This window comes from Lutjanus erythropterus, chromosome 6 (assembly GCF_056507025.1).
Source record: "Lutjanus erythropterus isolate fLutEry1 chromosome 6, fLutEry1.hap2, whole genome shotgun sequence".
Lineage (NCBI taxonomy): Eukaryota > Metazoa > Chordata > Actinopteri > Lutjaniformes > Lutjanidae > Lutjanus > Lutjanus erythropterus.
In genome coordinates this window covers 31581422-31606409 of record NC_139322.1, presented here as the reverse complement: position 1 = coordinate 31606409, position 24988 = coordinate 31581422, and the positions used below count along the sequence as shown (strand labels likewise).

General features: G+C 39.2%; 1 protein-coding gene across 1 annotated transcript in view; it reads right to left on the bottom strand.

Moving 5' to 3' along the window:
- Nucleotides 1–24988, bottom strand: part of cfap74 (cilia and flagella associated protein 74) — a 74576-nt gene that overhangs the window by 13316 nt on the left and 36272 nt on the right. The window contains exons 22-28 of the mRNA XM_084720047.1: nt 20867–20995; nt 10675–10762; nt 4970–5143; nt 3218–3351; nt 2790–3066; nt 591–725; nt 229–368 (exon numbers count right to left, since the gene is read on the bottom strand). Of these exons, the coding sequence (XP_084576173.1) occupies nt 229–368; nt 591–725; nt 2790–3066; nt 3218–3351; nt 4970–5143; nt 10675–10762; nt 20867–20995 (1077 nt within the window). The remainder of the gene's footprint in view (nt 1–228; nt 369–590; nt 726–2789; nt 3067–3217; nt 3352–4969; nt 5144–10674; nt 10763–20866; nt 20996–24988) is intronic.

Genomic DNA, 24988 nt, shown 5'->3' with positions numbered 1-24988 from the left:
TTTTAAGTTTCCTCATCATCTACACCAATTTTATCAAGGGATATGACAGGGTGTTTATATTCTTTCTTGAAAATTTTATTTAATGATTTTCTTATTCCTAGTGATGAAGTGTCTATTGCTGACACATAATATTATTCTTTTATTGCCCAGGCCTAACACAACACAAAAAATATTATTGATAACATCAAGGAAAAAAAATAAGTCTTTGTAGAAATGAAAACCTCCTACCCCGGCTGTATGTCTTCAGGATTTGGAGATTCAGTCAGTTGGTCCGTCTTTGGGTTGTCTGTTGTTTCTTGTTTGCTGTTGTTTGGAATTACAGATACCTTCTTTCCTTTACTTGTCTCCACTGAGACCTCCTTTTTAGTCTGACAATGCACACACACAAACACAGACACACACACACACACAACTGATGGGTTCATTCTAATCTTAGACAACAGTAACATCTACAAACTCCAGTATGTTTATGAAAGTTAAAAAAATCATAAGTTGTTGAAGGTGTGCTTGGATTCAAAGCCCATTTGGCAGCACAGACTGACCCTCACACTCGCAGCAGGTGACTGTAGTTGGTGTGTGTATATTCGTACCTCCTGTTCAGTGTGTCTGTTCCTCTCCAGCTCCTTCTCATGGAGCAACTTGGCTCGATGGAGGAGACGCAGCGCCTCCTCTTTGATGTCCTGGTCCAACAGTCTGGGTCTGAATGTCACCTGGACAATGCATCTCTAAATCAGGAAAAAAAAACACGTCAAGAATTACTCAAATTTAGAGGATCCAGCAGCAATACTTACTGTGTGTTGTTTTATACAAATTTTAAGAAAACTTTAAAAATGCATTCAGATTAAAGTGTTTTTCCTCACTAGTGATTTTTAATTTAAACCTCTACTTCATATTGTGAAGTGGAGGTTTAAATTAGTTTTAGGCTGTGTCCTGCTCTGGGGTTTCTCTAGCGTGCACCAATTGAAGTGGACTGAGGATGATAATCCCTCTGTTTTCCAATTGCAGACTATTTACTGGATTTCTCCCACTGGGCCTCTGTTGTGCAGAGGAAAAAATAGGATTAAAAAATATGGATTAATTATTTCTGTAAGTAGAGTCTGGAGGAAAGTCTTCCACTGCCAGCTTCAATTATAACTGTCAAAACCCATAACAACAAGCTGCAATGATTTTGAAAATACCTACACTTTGAAATAATGCAGAATGAACATAAAATTAACATTAAGATTCACCATATTTTTGTATTATGTGCAAAATAGAAAGCACTTGTTCATTTCCATCGGGAGTCCAGTAGAGGGCATCATTACACTATAAAGTAATCTGCTGTGGGCCAATGGCAGCTATGATGGCTGTTTATGTGTCTGTAATTCTGTACAACTATACTGAGTTCAACTGAGGCATCTGTTTACTCTGTGGTCATTCTGTCTTTATTGTACACTGTCATAATAAATGAAAATGTATTTCCTATTGCCAGGTTTGGTTTCCTCAGATGGGAAAATTAAAGGTTAAGCTCAAAACACAAGCTCAAACAATTTTGACTATGTTTAGATGTAGAAGTAGGAGGAAGATGAGGATCATATGTAGGTATAGCCTAAAAACTTAATTATGATTTTGCTAAATTGTTGGGGTAAGATTCTGGCGTAAATTAAGAAAGACAACCTAAAGAGACCAGGCTCCAAAGGATTACCAAGACAGTGGGTGGTGAAGAGGGGTTCAAATTAATATCAGGCCAAAAAAAATTATTTAGCTGCCCTCAGTAGTGCTAATAAAATGCTTGGCTAGAGCAGGCTCTCACAGTCCATATTAAAGGGGCAATTAATACTGCATTTCTATAAAGCTGGTGGAGTCACAAAGGACATATTAAAGGTCCAGTGTGTAAGATTTGTGGGGGTTTACTGGCAGAATATGGCAAGAATGGAATATAATATTCATAAGTATGTTTTCATTCCATTTCATGCAGTGTATAATCACGTGCAAATAAGAACAGTTTTCTTTACCTTAGAATGACGTGCTTGTATCTACAGACGGCGCGGGTCTTCTTCCACAGAAAGCACTGCCATGTTTCTACAGGTCAGAATGAACAAGCCAGACACTGGCTCTAGATATAGCCCTTTGACTGCCACTGTAGGTCCTCTTACATGCTTGGAGGAGAGTGAAGCCAGGTGTTTGCAATCTGCAAGCTCACCACTAGGTGCTACTCAGTCCTACACACTGGTCATTTAAAAATGAATAGTCTGATCGATGAAGTAGAGGTAGAGAAATCCTGACTTTTAGGCCACTGTGTGGGCCCTCTACTTTTCCCATAATACAACCAATAGCATGAGCATTAACTTCATTCTTGAAAACAGTAATTAGAAGAAATGACAGATGATCAGTGGGAGACAGTGGGAGGGAGGGGTGGGTCCTTCTTTATAATTGTAATCATGTGAATGATGTAGTCTTTCCATGCTTAGGTACTCTGCTGCAAAAAAATGTATGGTATGTTTAATGTAAAATCATTAAAAATTGTTCAAAGAGAGAAAACAGGAATCAACCTTCAGCTGATTGAGTTTGAATACATCAGATGATATGAAAAAGCTTCGGAAAAAAATGGTGAATCTTAAAAAAAATTAAATATCAAATAGCAAATTGCATCTTTTTGCTGGACTTTTTCAGCCTGCTACATACCAATATATTTCAAATACCACACCCCCATTTTGAAACACAAGCTTTCTGTTCTAAATAATTTTTTATAAAATCTGTGGAATGCCCCTTTAAAATCAGAGTAAACAACATAAGGTGTGTTGCTCTACCTCTCCAGGCAGTAGGCCACCCATAGGAGGAATGATGCTGATGTCTGAATCCTCGGGTGGGTTGAAGAGGAACAGCCTGCGCGCTCCAGGAGTCATGGCGTCCTTGACCCCTGGAGGGACTGGTTGTTTGGACTGGTTATAGCTGGTTTTGTGGTTGATCAGGTAAAGTACGGCAGTGGAGTGGTCACCCACGGCCGTGGCCCCAAACTGGACCAGAGAATGGGAGAGCTCCAGTGGAGGGCGGACACCCACTGCTCGGCAAGAGAGAAGGAAATCTCTGAAGACAAAGACAAAGAAACTGTTTCGTTATAAATGAATACATATGGGACTTTATAAACTAAATACCAATCATACCTTTAAAGTACATAATTTTATAAACTAAACATATATGACATTCAATTAACACAATATGCTAGATTGACAGTTACCTGTTAATTCCAGATTTGCAGGTGAGATGGAAACTGTACTCTTTGGTCTTGTTGGCACTGAAAATCAGATCAATCTCCAGGGTCTCTTGTGGGAGCAGAACCCCAAAACCATCATTAGGCTGCACCTCAATAAACTGCGGTTTGAGAGAACACAAACAACACAGACAGTTTGAATTACAGCTGCAATCCTTAAGATTTTCAAACCCCAATTTTAAAACTGTTTATGGTTGACATTTTTTTCTGCAATAGCCTTTAGAACCAGTAATTATTTCTCTACTGACCTTTGCTTTTCAGCAACAAAAAAGTGCTCTAATTCTGTTATTGTGTCTTTTGACTTCCTGCTCACATTGGAGGCGAGAATGTGTTATGATTTACATCTGCTCCTTGTGACACTTCTTGTGCCAACTTTTTGGCAAATATCTATTGTCCCTGTCAAACAAACATAAAAGCAATCAGCTGTGAAGGTGGTGCCAATCATGTCTGTGTCTCCTGGTTGGGTTGGGTTCAACATTTCTTCTGCATGGGTCTAAGTCACAGCTTTCAAGTAACAGACAGATTTGGGTCCAGCATTTCTCAGTTGTGAATGAGTCTGAGTCCAAGCTTTCAAATAACAGAACTGTCTGGTCTTGAACTGGTTTGGGGCTGTGTAGTACATTTCCGTGTCTTTTTGGGTATGGGTACAACCCATGAAGACCTCTACCTGTGAGATACAAGCTAGCTGTAATCTAATTAACGCAGAATGTAACTTTGCACCAAAGATCTATGGTGGATGTGATGGTGTCAGGCCATATGTCCTTCTCATAAATGTGTTGCCTACTTCGAGAAATGAATAGCAAGCTGTGTGAACCAATCAGAACTGCTTAAATGCATTTACTGTAGACAGCAATATCAACTGGAAAACAAAACTGCTGATGTAACAAACCCAAAAATGTTTTTTATTTGTAGTTGTGGAGTCCTCCATTTACATGCAGGATTCAGATTACCAACTCAAATGTGGGGGATTCACAGGAAACAATATTTGCATGTAATCCTGCGGAATTTCATCTGATCTATAATAGCTTCATTGTTTACTGTATTATTGTGATTGGTGAAACACAGGATGGCTTTTACTGTGAAGCTGCCATAGATGTATTTGTCATCACATTTAGTGCTAGGTTAGGAGGAGCAGCCACGATGAGCTGTTAGATCAAGAGCTACACGCAATGGGCTGCACATTTCCAACTTTTAGCAAGGTGACCAACTGCACTGTGTCCTGATGTATATTATCCTGTGTATTATTGAATGACTTGAATGGCTGCACTGTAAACCAGTTGCTCCTCTGTTTTATTTCTGCCAGAGTAGCTAATCAATGAGTGTTTGCTCTAGTGTTATACTGCCTTTGCTGTTGCCACGGTAACCACAGGCATCACCAAATCTACCAGGACTGAAATACAACTTTAAGAGTTAAACAAAAAGAGCAAATCTCAAAAATGAGAAACCTGTGAAAGGAAGGGTGAAGCTAAATTTCCAACAGTGAAAGTACCATCTTACACTAATGACTAAATACGAGTCTCCTACACACCTGACATCATCTAGAAATACGGCACCGATAAAAACGCTGTTGTCAGTGACTAATAGTCTCTGGGTTGGTTTCTGCTTGGATCAGGATCCAGGCAACTGTTACTTCACACATACAGTAACATTTAACACAAGATAGATTATTCACAACACCACAAACTAAAATGACAGAAGTTCCTGTTACTTGTGCAGTACCTCTGGTACACCCACGAAGCCAAAGTCCTGAGGCAGCAGGCATAGGTTGGTGAGGCGAACGCTGCTCTTCACTGACTGGTAAATGGAACAGTAGCCAAAGTCCACCTCAGTGCAGTCAAACTGCAGGTCTGAAGACGTCACAATTGCTTGGACTGTGAACTGGACAGGCTTCACCTGAACACAGAAACATGAAGATTCTTAGCAGAGCTTTTTCTTTGATTGGAACATTTTCATTAATATTGAGAGAGAAAAATCCTGAATATATATTTGCTTTTTTCCCCTTTTACTGTAATGTCACAACATTGCATGTGACCTAGATTCTTTTTGTTCTGAAAACTTCTCTGCACTGCTATCACTTTTTAAATCTTAATTATACATTTTCATATTCAGATTGAAGAAAAAATGAGGAGAACAAAGACTCCATGAACATGAACAAGGGACTAGCACAGATTGATGTTTCTTTTATTTTAAAAATAAGCCTTTTTAAGTCTGTGGTTCCACAAATATGAATATATGCACTTGAAGTATCTAATGAATCAAATCCATGTTTAAAAGGCAAGGCCATTTTAGTCTTCCAAGGTGGAATGGAGCAATGCTTTTATGCATACAGTCATCCTTCATCACTGAGCAGCAGAGATGCAAGACATGTGTGTGTGTGTGTGTGTGTGTGTGTGTGTGTGTGTGTGTATTTATGTTCGTGTGTAGGCTCAAAGAGAGTTTCAGAAATTGAAATCTCAGCACTAACCCAGGTAGCTTTTTATCAGTGACATCACCATTCTCCTGAAAAATGATGGTTATGGTTTTGAGATAATCATGCAAGCCCAGTGTTATTCTTTATTTTCTGATTGTCAAAAAGTCAGATGAAATGACTAAAAACAAAAAAATGTTCTTTCCAACTTCCCTAAAAAAGGCAAAATATTTTCCTCAAACAGCTGGGCATTGTAGCTTTTAGTAAATATTACTCAAACAGTTGGAAACTATTTTAAGTGGTAGATTATTTTGTGCTCTAGTAACTATTTACCACAGAAGACAGTGTGGCTGTGTTAATGGTAATGAAGTCACATATCAGCCAGTTTAACAGTGTAGCTAACTGACCCTTTGCTAAGGTACACCCTCCATAGTTACTGTTGCTATGTGTAGTTTACAGTGACAACTGTGGCAGATTTAACATTGAACTGACACCGACACTAGGGGCCTTCTCTTACGCTGATCTAAAGCACGAGGCAAAATGGATATAATCTATTCAAGGTGCGTTCAAATCCACCTTTGTCGGCTTGCACCAGGGGCGTAGGGGTATCCTGTACTGTCCCGCCCCTTGCATCAGCAGCGCACAGCAGGATACACCCATCAGCTGTGCCCAAGTACCTTGATTAATTCACAGGTGAGTTTAGGCTGAACATACAATGAACCAATCAGAAAGGATTTACCAGTAGGAAACACAGAGGAAAGATTTGATCTTTTAAAGACGATCTGACAGCTGTGATCCTGTCCTGTGTGTACTTTGCAGGTCTGTTGAGATTTATTAGGCTTTACAATAATAATAATAATACTAATAATACTAATACTACTACTACTACTACTACTACTACTACTAATAATAATAATAATAACAATAACAATAACAATAACAATAACAATAACAATAATAATAATAATAATAATAATTCCTGATTCCTTATTAGTGAGAATAATTTTACACACACATGTGCGGGCAATTTAACATTTGTTTTGCCTTTGTTTTTAGACCTGCACATGGCTGCACAGACTGGGCACAAGCGCTTTTGCTATTTTGCAGACGTGGCAAAAATGGCTATTGTGCTGGTATAAGGTAGCAAATCCACCTGAGCCACCAGATGAACAGCTTTGTGCCAGGAATAAGACAGGGCCCTAGGTCTTTCAACTCTACAGAGAAATAAACAGAAACAGGTTCTCATTTGTAGCTGATGGCATTGGATTTTACTGGCTAAAATAATAACAGATTTTATAAGTGTAGCTAATGTCAATGCTTGAACTCCACGAGTCAGCTGAGAAGTTGAAGAAATTTTAAAATGAGGGTCATGTAAAAGTGTATGAAATATAAAAGCTACTTTTTGTTTTTTTTTTAAATATGGCACATCAAATAAAACAGGTTTAATGTTGAGAACTACTGTTTTTCACAGTTAAATTTTAAAACAGAAAATAATATGTATTGTTACTTAACCCCTTAACTCCGAACACCTTGCTGTATAGAACTAGATTAGAAAACTAACTTGTGATCTTGTGAGTGGTGTGTTTTTTTTCCCCTAAGATAATGTCTTCTTGAAACATGTCAGTGCTCAGCAGATGACCTTGTTTATTGGTCTCTCTGCACCATTGCCTTCCTGGCTGCTGTGGCGTCTGGTGGCCATACAACAGTGTGTGTGTGTGTGTGTGTGTGTGTGTGTGTGTGTGTGTGTGTGAGAGTGCGTGCAGGGTTTGATGCCAGGAGCTCTGAGCCTGGGGCTAGGGGCAACAGCTTTGGTGCTCCACAGGAGCATCCTGGCCCGGTCTCTGGTTCCTCATCAGAGCTCTGCCCCCCCCTCCTTGCCCTGGTGGAGACAGGGAATTGGGGCTGGATGGAGGGGAAGAGGAAGGTGACGATTTGGCAAGAAGATCGACCAGATTTAGATTTACTGAGAAAGAGGACTGGCATCAACGCAACACGAATGTCTAAGCAGCTGCTCTGTGTTTTTTAATAAAAGCTGCTGCTGACGAGTTGAAGGAATTCAGCTGCTGTAAGCACTTTATTTTCCACTTCAAGAGCTTCTGAACTCGTTGTTTACATATTTCAAAATGCAAGTTGGACTTTGAGGAGAGGATATTTAGATTTGTGTCTCTTGAGAGGAATGGGTTTTTTGAGTGGAATGAGTTTTTGTCTGACATTGAATAGTTTCCTTAGCAGTTTGCTGCACACACACACACACACACACACACACACACACACACACACACACACACACAACTAAAGCTACAGTATAACAACAAATCTATGTTCGACCTGTCTATACTCAATATACAGTAAATATACGTGTATCTTAATATATGTTAATATATGTAACATCAGTATGTATTAGTGATGGTATAACAATATAATAATTTGTTAAAATGTAAGTCTAATAAAGTGAAATAAAGTTATATTATAATTTCATTATTACATCAAGACAACAGACTTATTATTCATTATTACCAATTATTAGGTTATATACCAAAGGAGGTGCATACCTCATTCACTACAGACATGGAAAGCTTTGATCAAATATTATTTAGGCATACAAAAGGCAACGTCTGAAGGTAACAAAAGGAGTAAAATTCTGTTATGTGCGTTGCTAACAGCTTGCAGAAGCTAAAAAGCTTAAGGTTTTTAGAAAACTGATAATACAAGCTGCAGCTTTAATCAGTTAACTTTCAGTTTCTGGATTAATTTCAGTGTTTAATTCCCAACTGCAACAATGAAGTTTCCTGAAATCGCTACAGCTCTGACTTGCATCTCTGACTGGCTTCTTTTCTTACAGTAATGGAAGCTGAGATTCATGGGTATTGTAATATTTAACTGACAAAAGATGACTTCTTGAAAACAAAGCTGAAGTGATTAAAATTGATGGTCATAAAGTTATAGTAATATGACATCATACAGGAACCTCCTGTGTGCTTGTGTTGAGGAACATTTAGGATATCGTCAAAAAAAATAACTGTACTTTGAGAAGTCATAGTGAATGGTTCTACATAATACAATATCCATGAGTCTCAGCTGCTGCTGATACAGAGGAGAAAATCAGGTAATGATGTAAACTGTAGCAAATTCAAACCACTTTGTGTTGCTGGTAGGAAAAAACATAGTAAAACTGCTTGCAAGTTTGCCAAAAATGAATGCAGAAGTGAATTCGTGTAAGTGAGAGTGGTGGAAAAAAATTCTGGTAAAAGTAGTAATACCACACTGTGAAAATACTCCACTACGAATAAAAGTCCTGAATTCAAAACCTTACTTTAGTTAAAGTATGTAAGTATTAATATTACAGCATAAAATACTGCATAAAATACTGCATTAATGCAATTGTTGCATTTTCCTGTTGTAGATGTTTGAAGTTTAAAGTATTTTAACTACAGTTTATACTAGGGATGCACCAATACCACTTTTTTTCAGACCGAGTACAAGTACTTACATTTGGGTACTTGCTGATACAGAGTACCAATAGTACTTAATAATACCAAATAAAGCACTTATAATAACTTTAAAAACATGTTTTGTTTTCAATAGATGCTCACTTTCTAAATGTAACAAACCATTACTGCTGTTTCCTGCTACAAGTGTAACTATAGTTACTGTGCAGATTACATTTTATTTCAGTTTTACATGGACAAGGAATTTTACAGACAGTTTCCAAAGTTGCTGCGGTCATTAGTGTATGATGTTGAGGACTTCAAGTCTCTAACTGATGATGATGACACAACCAAGAAAAGAGTGTAAGCATCAGCAAACACCTTGAACTCTGCGTCGTGGTGGTTCTTTAGATGGCGGCTTGTATTGAGCGGCTACTTTTCATGATGGGGTATCGGTTGGGGGGAGTAGTTTTCTGAGTACGAGTAAGAGTACACGAGGACAGTATCGGACTGATACCCAATGCTGGTATCGGTAATGGTGCATCGTTTATACTCTTGGGTAATTTAATCCACAGCAATACATCATTTTCTATGAAAACATTACGTTTGTAGTGCCACTGTTCTTTTAGAACCACTTGTGTCTAAAAAGTCATCTTTTCATGGTGTCAGAGAAACAGCCTGTGTTTACATTTTCACTGGCAAAGTTACAGTGGGCAGGACATTAGCCAGTTAAAAAGAAGCAGGAGGAGATTTTTGTTCAGATAATTTTATTTTTTATGTTAGATTTTGTGGTTATGGCAGTGGAAGCACTACTGCTTTTGTCTACAGGGGACTCCAAAATCAACACAATATTAAAGTTCCTTGTGGCGGCTTTAAGTATAGTAGTTGAATAATGTACTTTGCTACTTTCCACCACTGATAGCAGGTAACAGAAGTGGTCCTTACCAAAATACCCATGGGAGCTGCACTTAACTTCCCCATTTCAAATTTAACCCACACAGGTTTGCACCTTTGGCAATGTATCAAAGAACCAGATATTTTAGAACAAGCCCACCAAAGTTGAAGTTGAAGATATTATAACTGTTTCCACTTTGCATTTTGGTACTTGTGAATGTACATTTACTGTATGTCTTATCTATGTGAGTGTATCCATGTTTTATGAGTTATATAATGATATATATGTCATATGTGAGGACAATATATGTTATGTTTTATCCATGAATAAAATGTATTTGAGTGCATAATAAATAAATAAAATGATCTACTCCATGGAATAAGAAGAGACATACTGCAGCTTTCTGTGTTCCCATTCTGAGTTTCTGGAGAAATTTTCACTTAAACAATATGAGATAACCTTTATGCTTGGCTTATTAGCGCCCATGGAGCAACTGGGCCTTGAGGGTGGGAGATAATTTTAGCTTGTTATCAGCAAAATAGGTTACAACCTTCAGCGTCTCTGCTTCTGTTGGGGACAAAGTAGGACACACGCCCTGTACTGCATGAGACGTACACTGTTTTCAGGATCCCAGGGAGATTTACTGTAAAATAGACTGGATGTATATACAGTGTATAATAGATATCATGCAAACCTGGCCTGCTACTTGCACTGTCATTGGGACTTCCAGGACTCCTGTATCACTGTCAAAAAACTTCTTGGCATCTTTGGGTAAGGAGCATCTACGAGAGAGAGGGAGAAAAAAGCAGGTACAGTGGAAGAACACAATATAATGAGGCATTTTCCCATTAAAGGGTTAGTTGAAATTATTTGAAGTGGGGTTGTATGAGGTATTTATTGATAGTCAGTGTATTAGCTACAGTACATGCTTTGTCAGACCCAGATAGGAGAAGCAGAGAGGCACTAGCAAGGAAGCGAAGGAGTGTATTGCTGTGGAAGGGGTCAGCAACTAAAGGTATTTTAACCATGCAAAAAATGTCCACCTATAAAAATCCATATCAATTTAAGTGTACGCTATAATTAAACTATTTTCACCAGTTAACTTACAGTTAAAACAGCTTTTTACAACAGCAAACTGTTGTTATACAAGCCAAATATCTCTCCCTCCAAACCAACCAGACTCCATGGGCAAAATCTGTAATTTTACCTTGCAGAACAAAGGAGTTGCCAATCTAGTTAATACTGTGTGATTTGTGTGACATGTTTTAAAAGGATAGTTTAGGTTCACTGAAGTCAGACATGTTTCCCACCAGAGAGGGCTGTTTGACGGCAAAGTAAAGCTATGAAAATATTCAAAATAAAGTGTACATTTAAAAAGGGTACACCTAAAAAAATCGATATCAGTTTAAGTGTACACTATATTAAGAATATTTTTCACCAGTATTCCTTGCATCAAACAGCTTCTGACAGGAAAACACTGTTAAGCAAGCCAAACAGCGTTCTCTCCAAACCAACCAAACTCCATAGACAAAATCAGTAACTTTATCTCACAGAAAACAGGAGTTGCTCATCTACTTCTGTCTCAGTCTGAGAGTTTGTTTGGGCTATTGTGTGACTTTGGTATTTTAAAAGGTTAGTTTGGATTCACTGACGTCGCACAATAACACAAACAAACTAACATATTGAGGCAGCAGTAGATCGGCCCCTCCCATGTTCTGCCAGGTAAATCACTAATTTCACCAGTGAAGTCTGGTTGGTTTGTTGAGAGAGTGATATTTGCCTTAATGACAATTTCTTGTCAGAGTGGTTTCAAGTGGTGAAAATATTTGAAATATAAAGTACACTTAAAATAATAGTGCTCTTTTTAGGTGGACCTTTTTAAGCGGCTAAAATACCTTTTGTTGCTGACCCTGTCCACATCAGTACATTGCTTAGCTTCTGTGCCAGAGGGCCTTTCTGCTTCTCTAAACTGGGGGTGTGCTGACCAATATCTACTGTAGCTAATACACTGACTCATACAACCCCATGTCAAATAATCCCAACTATCCCCTTAAACGTTTCATTTTTACGTTTCATGTCCATGAACAGAGAATGGCACCAATTAGAGGCTGAAATAAAATGCATAACTGCAACAGTGACTTTAAATGCTGCTAATTTTTTCAGTGCATCAGATACAGTCAAAAGCCACAAGCCACTGTTGAGCTTTTCAAAGAAAGATAAAGATTCAGACCCTGAAGACCCATTATTTTACTTTAACCCACGACTGTAGGATCGGCTCGCCAGGGAAAGCAGCAGAGAGATGTAGAGTGCGCCTCCACACTACTGTAGGTTGTATCCATGGTGATGGGAGACGTAAGTATGATTCAAAGGGGCCCAGTAGTCATGCACAGGCTTATGTAAAACTCCAGTCCTTCAATATAAGAAATATATACACTGTATATATGTATGTGTGTAGTTCATTATCATGTAAACAGTGGTCAAATGTCAAATGCAGCTTGTGGCTCAGATCCACCCCCCACTTCTCACTTCTCCCAGCATCCTTCTGTTTTTTCCCTTCCAATCCTCATTCCTTGCTTTTCCCTGTGCTGTTTCTCTCCTATCAACTGTCTCCTCTGTCTTTCCCTCTTTACGCTCTTAATGCTGGTTGAAGGCTTGAGAGCTAATGCTGTAAATGTCAGTGGTTTTAAGGCTCTCCAGATGTCAGCGTGTTTTTTTTCTTTTTTTCAAAGCGCTAAAACCAAGCCTCTCCTTCAGCAAATCAGTCAGCTTCAGGTTCGACGACAGGTTTGCGTTTCCCAGGCTTCACTGCTGCACGCCACTGCTGTAAACATGCTGCTCTACTACAACACTCTTCGTGACTCAAAGCTGGAAAAGGTCACTTCCTCAAACGTCGAAATTAAATCCCTGCATTTACAAAGGGGACTAATGAAAAGGAAAAAGTCATTTTCTTCTCTCCATAGCTTGACCAATGAGCGCAGAGGGTGTATTTAAGGAAGCACTCTTGTTCTGCCTGCAAATAGAATCGCTGCTGGAGAGTCACTCTTGAATTAGCTTGGCAGGGCCGAGTGGAAAAGCATGGTGGGACGTCGCCAGGCCCATATGCTCGGGAGAATTTTGCGGATGGATGGGGCTTCAGATTTGTCAGTGTCCTGCACAGATTTACTTGTGTGCTTTTCTTCTCTGTCGCCAGATTATCCAGAGCCTGGTCCAAAAGTAATTCTCCTCCATAGTCTTTAATGATACTTCTGAGATTAGTAGAGGACACAGTAAAACTGAAATAGTTGTTCTGACTTTGTGATGCTGCTGAGAGAACTGCAGTGCATATCTCCAAAGGATTTCACCTAGAACAACCGAAATAGCTGGACAAAACGTCATCCCTAAAAAACCTGGAGAGTCAAAGAAGTGATTATCACAAGGTTCACGTATAATTCATGAGAGCAATGCTGAAAAAGCTCACATGACATATATATATCAGAAAATGGTAAGAGCTTATGATTTTAGGAAAGTGGTTGCTTTAGTGCTTCCTTTTACCTGATGGGAGCAAATATTACATATTTGAAATGCATATATTCCTCTTCAGTATGGACTCTTGCTTGGATTTCACTTCACCATTAAAAAAAGTGATTATGAAAAGGATTACAAAACGGATTAAGAGGCTTAGGGATTTCTCACTGTGGGAAATGGATGGGCAAAAAATATGAGTAAAATGACCATAAAAGAAATCTTAAAGCTCATGTTAAGCAAACAGGTTATTTTGTTTGTTTGTTTTCCTACAACTGATGGCATCATTAAAGTTTCTGATAGTGGTGTAAGTGGTGAGCTAACAGAGAAAGTGCTTGCAGAGCTGTGTGGTGTAATCTGTAGTAAATCATCCTTGTAATCTCCCTTTTATCAGCCGGAACTGCCAGGGTGGGACACGTTGCCTAGCTCTTCAGAGATTACACTTAAAACCGTTCATTCAAGCCCATCCTATCCTAATGATCTCGTTATCAGGTTTAAATTTCTTCTGGTCTTTTCAAAAGGAGTTAGATTGAAATTCACTGCATGCAGGTTTTACTGGACCCTCGAAGCTGACTCAGTGTCTTAGAAAACTGAAACATTTCTGTCTCCACTCTTTAGGAATTAATTAGTTTTACAGCCAATTTTTAGTTTTTAGGTGAGCCAGGTCACATGACTAGGTAATTTAGGTCACATGCTTATTTCCACACCTCATTTCAGCCGAATGCAACGTCAGTTAAGGTTTGAACCTCAAACATAAATGTGGGGATGTGAAAAGTCAGATTTGTTCAGTGATTTAAAAGAAATAGTTCAGATTATTTGAAGTGGTATTGTGTGATTGTACTTAACCATAGTCAGTATATAAACTACAGTAGATGAAAGTCTGCACGACCCCAGTTTGGAGAAGCAGAGAGGAGCACCAGCACAGAAGCCAAGTAATGTACTACTGTGGATGCGGTCAACAACAAAAGATATTTTAGCTACTTAAACATAAGTTTAGGTGTACACTATATTTAGAATATTTTCACTGCTTTACCTTGCCATCAGACAGCTTTTTCTGACAATATACAAACCAAATATTATTCTCTCCAAATGAACCAAATTCTATTGACAAAATTGGTAGACCACAGAAGTTGCTGGTCTACCGCTGTCTTGATTAGTTTGTTTGTGTTATTGCATGACTTTGGTGTTTAAAACGATAGTTCACATAGAAGTCATTAGGATATAAGTTGAACTTCCGACTTGGCAAGACCTCACCAACCCAACTTCCAACTCTCTCTGTGGATTAAAAGTACATGAACGCTATAGTGATATACTGTTTATTAGTACTTATGTGTCTTATTAAATCAGTTGTACACACAGTAATATCCAACTTCTATCTGTGGACGTGTTGCAACAGTGTTTGTATGCACAAAATACTGCGCAAGAGCAAGACTTTTATATCCACCTTTTGTCTTCTGAGTTAAATTAAATACAGCGTAGGTACCTAGCTGCAGTCACAAACCATGGTTCCAAAATTGTGGCCACAAAAATGGCAGCAAGCGAAGATGAGACCAACACAACTGGCGACTTACAGATATAAGAGCTTAAATTGATATAATTATTTAATGATAAACAATAGCCACTCCAAGCAACCACCACCGCAGCTTCCATGTTGACTGAAATGAATTCAACAGAAATCATCTTACACGAACACGGCTTCAGGCTAAATTAATGAAGTTAAATGAAATGTCAATTCACTCTGATCATCTGTGTCCATCTGAAAATGAGCAGCTTTCCTCTTTGTGGTACAGGATCACAAACGTGAACCTTGGCCTTGATATTGTAGCGAGGGGATTATGCAGTGTATGGAACAATGCTCTGGATATGTGAGAGAAACATGTGGGCTGGATGGTGACAAATAAGAGTGGAGGAAGACAAGCACAGAGGGATGAAGCAAAGGAAAGATGGTGAAAGATGTGGGCAGGTTGAGCGCAATCCTTCAGAGCAGGAAGCAAGAATGTGCTGCTCACCCTCTCCTAAAAGCCCGAGGAGGGAAGGCAAGAAGCAAACACCTGTGTAAAGAATGAAAGCTATGAGTCATTTCAGGATCCAGATTTAACAGTGTATGAGTGTGTGCGGATGAGACAGTGAGTGAAGGCAGTGCTGCTAATGAGGATTTGGAAATCCAATCATAAGCCCTGGCTAGGAAGACTTGGCAGTGCCGTTTTAAATGACACACCACCACTGCATAAAACAAAAGCAAACCTACCAAAAATCAACGGCATCCAACCATGACAAAGATGAGACATGCGGCTTGTTGAAATACTGGAAACAGACTTATTTTCCAGTCCCTGTATGATTTCCTGTGTGGGTGGAGGACACTGTTTGTGGCCTTAGGGCACTCTAAAGAACAATTCTGGTCTTATTTTTGTAGCTTTGGCCAATATTTTTATTGATTATGTTAACACTGGACTCACCTGGCTCCAGTTTGTGCCTCTCTGTATTATTATTACAACCAAGCAAAGCAGAGAGGCAGAAATCATGTTCATGGATGAGGTAATATTAAAGTTTTATTAACTTTACGTCTAGCCACATTTGCCAACTTGTGTTCTCACTCTGACATATCTGATGTATCCTGTGTTTATCCCATAAGTTACAGGAACTAGCAACTAGCTAGCAACAGTTAGCAGGAGGCACACAGTTACCTTTTGGATTTCTCTGTGTTTGAACAGTGTGGGAAACAATTCAGATAATATAAGTACATAACACATGTCTTGCGTTTTTAGACATTTCACTGTGGATATGTTACATATTACAGCGTGTCAATGGTATTTCCAGAATTCACAGAGACTCTTCTAACCATCAAGATAATTAAATATTTCATCTCCTGCACAATAAAAGCCATTCTTAAGCCATTTCCCAACATTCTTAAGCTATTTCCCTACTTCATTCTCTAATCCAAATAAAGATGGTAGCCCGAAATTGCATATTTCTTTGCTTGATTTGTAGGATGTGCACCAAAATTAACAAGTTTTATCATTCAATATATTTGTCTCAGCATTTCCCAAATTCAGTGTTGGGACACTCTGCCAATTCGATCACCAACTGGCAGAGTAAATAGTGACAGGAAGCGTGGGATGACAAAGTCAGTCCTTTATTTCGTCTATCAACATCTTTTTCCTTTATCAGCCCATATATTTGATGAAATCTGGAGGCCTTTAGTCCGCCACTAGTTACAATGTTAATGTTCTGGAAATTAGAGCTTTTTATGAGCCATATAAAACAACTGATCAGCAACTGAAAACACAATAGTAGTAAAGGACATAGTTTCAAATTTGAGGGTAAAACAACATATTTTAACCTGTTAGACAACAGCTAATATTAGCATTCAACCACTTCCTAGCTAACATTATTGTTTGGTGTAACTGTAAACCTAAAATTCTGGTTTAAGTCAGTAGGTTATGTGATTTAATGGTCACTGTGTAGTACTGACACACAAAAGAGTGTTCCAAGCACTTTAGCAGTGAGTGAGGCATGCCTGCCTTACTTTACATTACACTACATTGAAAGCTTGATTACTCACAGACTGTTTTACTCCCATGCTTAAGTAAAAAGTGGCCAAGATGTGTGTTGATCTTTCAGAATTAATTTACAATTCTTTGTATCACTAACATTAGCTGTTGTCTAATAGTGGCTAATGGGTCATCAAATATGTTGTTTTACCTTAAAATATGGCCCGATGTCTCACCTGATTTTAATTATTCATTGCTTTTTCAGTTGCTGATGAGTCAGGAAGCAGCGAAATGATAATACTGTCCCTACGTTTCCCACAGCAGTAGGACACAATCCTTTTAAGCTTCCCACCCTGAGCGCATCATTAGAGGAAAATGGCCACTGTGTGAATATAGTGAATGGCAATTCAATTCATTTGTTGGCAATGTCAATCTGTTAACTTGGTGAGCTCAACTTTATCATTGAAGTGACTGCAAAACCAACAAAACAAGATCCAGTTTGTAAGAAAGTTGAATTACCCTTTAAGAACAACAGTGTTGTCAATGAGAGCACAGGGAAGTGGGTCTGGTGTCTAAGGTTATGTAAGTAAAATCAGGGCCAGCATATAAGCAGTGGTGGATGGTGGTTGCACAGAGGGATGAGAGGAGTTTGAGAATAACAGAGAGAGGCAGAATAGATGTAGAGTTAGAGGCGAAGTGAAGGAGCACAGAGACAGAGGACTGTAGAGATTGAGAGAAGCAAAGAGAGAGAAGTATAGTTAAGCACAGAGGTGAGAGGCCAAGAGAAAGAGAAGTATGTGTGAGAGAGTGGGAGAAGACAGCACAGAAGCGAAAGAGAGAGACAGCGAGAGAAAAAGTGTGATACAGAGGGAGTAGGGAGGGGGTGGCGGTTGTTGCTGTGTTAGTGCTTGTGAACGCTGCACCATCTCAGCAGCAGCACGAGTAATGCTGTACTCTAATCCTCGCATTAAAACCTCTGCTGATTCACTAAGGCAGATTACTAACATTTTCCCACTTTCCCCTCCTGCCTCACCGCTGAACAGTGACCAGCGTATGCCCCGAACTTTTGTCATGTATGAGAAAAATATCCTTTTGCTATTTTTTTTTTTCCAGCAATATCCTCTTAGCCATCAATACACAAAGCTGCTGGACTGTGGAGGGAACAACAAGAGGGTGGGCAGAAGAATACTAGCGCCCACGCTGAGTTTTTACATACTGAACGCCTCTCATATTTGCCCTGGGGGTCCCCTGTCCGCTCTCCTGGCATTCAAACTGCAGTTCAACTCCTGCCTCTCCATCTAAATATAGAGCCTGTATTGTTGTAGAAAGAATTAGCGCGTCCTTCAAAGTCATTAGAAACCATTACCATTGCGCTCAGAGTGCAGGTATGTTGAAGCAACTCTTTTACACCCGCAGGGTGTTGACTGACTACAGCTTGTTGCCATTTGTACCTCTGTAAGGCTCCACAGCTTGTTTCTAATAAAAGGGAAAACTCTCCAGATTTGTACAGTACTATACTTGTAACAGATTTTATAACCAGGATTCCTACACCAAAGTCAAACTCAAGCACTTTTCAAGAATTTTCAAAGGGCAGATTCAAGCTTTTTCAGCACCTTTAAGTACATACTTATATACATATGATAAAAATGATTCTTTTTTTCACATTAAATCTGATTTTATTGGTCTATAAATGACCAAATTATATTTCATGATAGCATCCTCCAGAGGAATGACACAAGTTGTCTTTAAGCAGACTTGGCAACCTGGCTTACCAAATATCCAACTTATTTCTTTTCTTTATCTAAAAAGCAAAACTACTCAGTCAGGCAGCGATTTCATATGAAAGTAATGCAATAGCAATTTTAAGCAGTATCAAAAATCCAAGCACTTTTTAAACCTTGGAAAAACAACACTAAAATTTAAGTATTTTCAGGATTTTCAGCACTCAACTCAGGAAAACAAATCTATCCAGCTGATACTGTCCCTTTACCAAAATCTGGATAGTGAGTTGGAGAGACGCGTGCAATTTTATGCATTTTGTGGTTAACTAACAGGTACTCTCTTAGGCTAATTTATTATTTTAAATTTTGTCTCTGTGGCCACCATTTTTATCGTTAATAACATTATATTCACCAAAGTAATTGCTGAGATCTGGGAGCACAACATGACATCAACAAAATCAGACGGGGGAACAAAATGGAAGATGTCAAATGATAAAACACAAAACATAGGATCTTGTAACACAGGGTCTTAAAACGGATAATTGTGGTCCTTCATTGTGTTCGGCTGAGCTGTGTTCAAAGCTGTTGTAAAATACTACAAACACACAGCCGTAACCACATTACATCAATATTACCGCTCCACACAAATAGTTTCAATATGTCAGATTTTGTTGTGAATTTTCATTTAGTGGGTGGGCTAAGTGTGGATGAATGACAGAAAGAGACAGAGAGGATTGACGAGGAAGATAAAATAAATAAAGAAGACACACTGAAATTAATGACAAAGAAATTGAAGAGCTGGAGAAGTCAAGAAACGAAGGCGGGACTGTTAAACAGACAATGCAGTCATTTATCACCTGCCAGGACAAGAACGGTCAGAATTACGCAATGCTGTCATTCATTAAAAAAAAAAAAAACACAAAAGATGTCGATGAAAGAAATAAAAGAGAGTCTCCAAAGATTAAATTTTAAGCAGCCAGGGAACCATCTGTGCCCTGTCACTTCATTGGAGAAATACCTTTTGTTGCTTCTGTTCAATCCACGTCCTTTTATCTCCGTCCAAAGCAGACAAATTACACCGGAAGTTAAAGTTATAAATTTAGCTAGTTTACATGTAAGAGAAATCATGTCAGTGACGGTGCATAAATATAAATTGTTCCAGCAATCTTACTGGCTCCCAAACTACAAGAAGAAATGATGCTGGAGAGCAATGTCTGAACACCTGTTCAGAGTCCTCCTCCTCCTGTGCCAGCAAAGATGAGTATTAATATGACTGAAAACTACTTAAACAATCCCACAGCTAATGATGATATCCAGATAAATGTTAAGAATCCCCCCAATCTTTAAGCATGCCTTCAAGTGCATCTCTGTTTTGCTGCGTCTGTGTGTTGCTTGGCAACCACTGCTGTGTGTTTTTTCTTCTGAAACTTTGCCAGGTATTTGTAGCAACCATTTTATAAAAGCAATAAGCCACACAAAGCTGTGACTTACAGTGATTTTAGAACAATTAAGGGGCATTGTTAAGCATGCAAAAGCCTAAACAACCACTAGCTGTAAACAACGACTTCTTGGTTTTTTTTGCTTTTATGTAGCACACCCCCTGACTACCCAGAGGTAAAAACTTGAAATCCAGTCTGTAGTTGTTCCTATCAACTACATCATTGTGACATCATTGTGATATCACTGGTGCCTGAAGAACAATGGATTTTGCAGCAGGAGAACTCAGCTTTCACGGTCAATACAGCACACACTGAGGACATTATTGTTCCAAATGACTACATTTACCATCAACAACTAGACATCCACATAAGAAGTGGAAAACCGTCCCCTCAAAGTTGGTCTCGGTGGTGTATTGGTTTATTGTGTACTACTATCAACTTATCTCCTTCCAAGAGCCCTTAAACCACACAGTCCTCTTTGCAGTGTATACCAACGTTAGCAGCTTTTGTTCAACACGTAAACTGTAGGTTTCTTCTTTTTAGAAGCAGCAGCAGATGGGATGCCACAAAACTGCAAGCCTGACTCAGTACATATGACAAGTCTCCTTTGGAGTGAAACACTTTGCACTTTCATAGAAGGTTGATAGAATCTTAACAAGCTTACAGTCTGAAATAAGATTATGAATGCTCCAGTGATTCCATTATCATTGCATCCTCTGTGTGTCCTTCCTTACCTCGGCAGGAACTTGAGTTGGGCATTAAAGCTTGATTGAGATTGGATGAAGCCTGTCTTTGGAAGGACCTCCATATGTTTCCTCATTTCCGGGCACACCTCAAAGGTCAGCTTCAAGGCTGTACTGGCCCTGTCATGCAAAGGATACGGTCTCATTAACATAACGCTGACACATCAAGTGCATCCTTCTAGTGGGGGCAATACAGGACGATTGGTACTTTTATTGAAAAATAATGCACAGGCAGTAAGGCACAGGGAACTACAAGGGCACTAAGAGAGCGCAGACCTCCACCAAGGCCAACAGTCCACTCCTCCATGATATGCAAATCTGTGAACACAAACTTCACAGTCAGTATTATTGCTTGTTCTCATGAAGCGTGTGTTCAAACAATTTCCTTAGTATGTCTGGTGAAGTTTATTGCAAACACTTCACATTGAGATGGGAGTTAATAGTATAATTAGTTCCATGATATGTGTGTATTTACGATTCCACAGCCACACCATAATTTGAGAAAAAATCTAGGCATTGTCACTGTTCTCCCATGAAACCACTGTCCCTGAGTGCTCCCTTAGAACTACTTTCTGTATGAAATTTCAGTATTAGCATTGCTACAATTAGCTTAGTTTTATCACTTCTGAACTTGTCTACCATCTACCGAATTTTAGATGCATGATGGCACTCATTCTGCCAAGGCAACACGAGTTAGCACCGTGATTCAGATCCACTCTAAAATTTAACAGGTTCTTCCTTGACTACACCCTTCCACTAAGTTTCATGGATATTCATTTTTTTCTGTAATCCTGCTGAAAAACAGACCAACAACTGGCACCGAACACGTAACCTCTTTGGCAGAGGAAATATTACTACTCTTTACAATTCAAATTACAGTTCCACATGGCCAAGAGTGGATGACCAAATCTATGATATGACCACCTACAACCTACAATACTGCATAGTTATATTTCTGTCCAATAACAATATTTTATAAACTATTTGTTTCTGCAGTATCTGAACTACAGCCGGGTTAAGGCTATAGGAGGTCGTGGTTACAGCAAATGCACAACAGTTAAAATATGGTTAGGTTCTGTTAAAGTTAGGGATAGAGACACAAACTCTAGTCTCTGGTGGAAAAGTCTGGTACATTCCCAGCCACTACCCCGGCCTCCACATTCAGTACTTTCCACCTTTTTCCACAGAGGACACCATTCTTCTGACATTATGTTCATGTCTGTGTGTCTTGTGTGTTTGATGACCACATTTGAGGGATCACTGCAAAAATGCAAATCTCTATATTATAATCTGTATAAAAACTTATTATTATTAATAATATTTTCATACCCTAACATCGGTATTGGCATTGGCTCTAAAAGTCCAGAATCAGTCAGACTAATGTCATATGTCAGCAGCAGCAAGAAAATATATATTCCAGGTGCTATACCCAGTGGACATCACAGGGCAAACGTTTTACTCCCCAGGGACACTACAGTACAGAGACAAGATTTTTGTTTGAGTGACACCTACAGAAATTGCCTTGTATGGAGTGATGTACCCCGAGTCCATATCTTTTGGGTGACCCAATTTCCAAGAGCTCCAACAGATGGTTGTGCCTGTGGCTACGAGCCTCAGTTATAACTGAGGCTTGTGATATAAATGGCTCTCCACCTTGGGAATTCTCCAACACATCCAACCACAGCCCACACTCACACACCTTCATAAAGCGATGACAATACAAACAGGCTGAAAAAAAAACCTCTCTATTTGCTGGAGGTGATATGCGCATAGTGCAGTGATAATATTTTGTTATGTCTACTTTCATCCTCAAAGATACAAAAGCGAGGGACAAGTGGGCTGTAGCCAAATAGAGCGAGGGACCCTTCATTTTTCGATTCCCCTCACAAATGAAGTGACCCACTTTGAACAGAGAGGTCAAACAGATGGTTGTTTCCCTGAGGCAAGGACTCTCTCTCTCAGGGACACTTGGGGGATATTAAGTCGCTATCTTCATTCCAGCCAAATGATAACCTTCAAATCACTCTCGGAGGAATATTCATGGATACATAATCATTTAGGGTAATTAGGCGTTTTAATTAACAGGGGCATTTAGCTGATCCTGTCTTTTTACTGGCTGCCTGTGACCAGTTTATTTCTGAAGCGATGTTTAATGATTTAGATGTGAGTTTACAGCAGTTCACATAATTTGCTGCCTTGGGGTACAGACTACACTGATTATATAACATTCATTTCATCAACCTTCATTATACTAATATTTTTGTTTCATTTGGTCATTAAAACAAATGCTGATTTCTGTAATGCAGGGAAACGATTGTTTAAAGTTATGGAGAATGGAAATTTGCTCAGTGCTAAAATCTTTCATGAGCAGAGAAAAATCAAGTGACATTATTACAGCATAACAAAGTAGGGAGGATATCAGGGTCAGGATGGATTAGCTCACAAACTGGCGGATTTCAACACCAGAGACCGCTATTCCATCCATCCATACATCCATTTTCCTCTGCTTATCCGAGGTCGGGTTGCAATGGCAGCATTCTAAGCAGGGTGTTCCAGATGTCACTCTCTCAAGCTATGCTTTCTAGCTCGTCCCAGGGGATCCCAAGGTATGCAGTAGAGATAAGCAATTCCTCCAGCAAATTCTGGGTGCACCCCTGGGTCTCCTCCCAGTGGGACGTTCCCTGTAAACATCCAAAGGAAGGGAAGTTGTCCATGAGGCATCCTATATAGATGCTTCATGACTACAGGTGAGGGTCGGAACATCGATTGACTGGTAAATTGAGAGCTTTGCCTTCAGGGTCATTTCTTATTTCAACAGTCATCTCTGGCCAGAACTGTTCCATAACCCTTACCAAGTGTTGATTACTGTTTCCCTGAATCTAATCAATTCGCTTTTGCTTCTAAACCTAACTTGAGTCAGAAAACTCTTCTATATGTCACTCTCGATGGCATGGACAAACAACGTATTTTGTCATTTAATCTGGAGGATTTATTGGGTGAGAAAGAACTTGCCTGGCCTACACAGAGTCCTGACCTCAATCCCATCCAATAACTACCTTGAGGATGAATCTGAATGCTAGCCAGGCCCTATTTCTCAACATGACTGGCCAAAAACACTATTGGTCTTGGGCCTGAATGCTGAATGGGAAGAAAAGATCAGGTTCAAAAATCTTGGAAAGTCACCTCATGTACTCACCGAAAACCAATACCAGCATTTCTGATACTGGTATCAGAACAACCCTTTGAATTAATTTTTTCATTTTGACTATAGCATTTACACACATAAAAAACTCTCACTGGAACTTGAGTTTAATGTGATTCTCGTCTTTAACTAGTTTGAGGCAGTTTACTGTGACAGACATTCATCTACCCATGGACCTTTGCTCCATGTCACACCCCTTTCTCACCCCATGCTTCCTGTCTATCACTACACTGTTGGCTGTCAAATGAGGACAAACTGCCAAAAAATAATCTTGAGAAAAAAGGGTACTATTTTTCAAACTGTAGAGGAAGAAAAGCAGCAAACAGCCTCTTCTGAAGTTTGGCAAATGATCCAATGAGCAACACTGATAATGACACTTGTAATAACCATTGAGGTTTAGTGGCAATTGTGTCGGATAAACAGCTCATGCTGGGTCTACATGCAGAGCTGAATATGTGAGTGCCTGGACTCTGAGAGCCCACGGCTACAGCAGCGCCTCTGCCCTTTCTTGAAAGGGCCAGGTGGCTGTGCTTGCCTACTCCACATGTACTCCAAAGCCTCATGGGATACCATGCTTTCACATCAAGGGTTCTAGGCAACCATCCCCCAAATGCAGTACTGTCTGCTTTATACCATTTAACGTATTTCAAAATAACCAGCTGGAAGAACAGGTTTTTCATTAGCAACTACATGAAAATAAAGGCCAATTATTTTGTATTATATTACTTTGAATTTGTTTTAAATAATTTTTCATGCAAAAATGGCAGGAAATGGTGTTTTCAGCTTATCTAATATGGAGATTTCCTGATTTTCTGTTGTTATATCATATTAAACTGAACATCCTTGGGTTCTGGACATTTACAACACAGGGGGTTGGACATCTGTCACTATTTTCTGACCTTTTATAGACT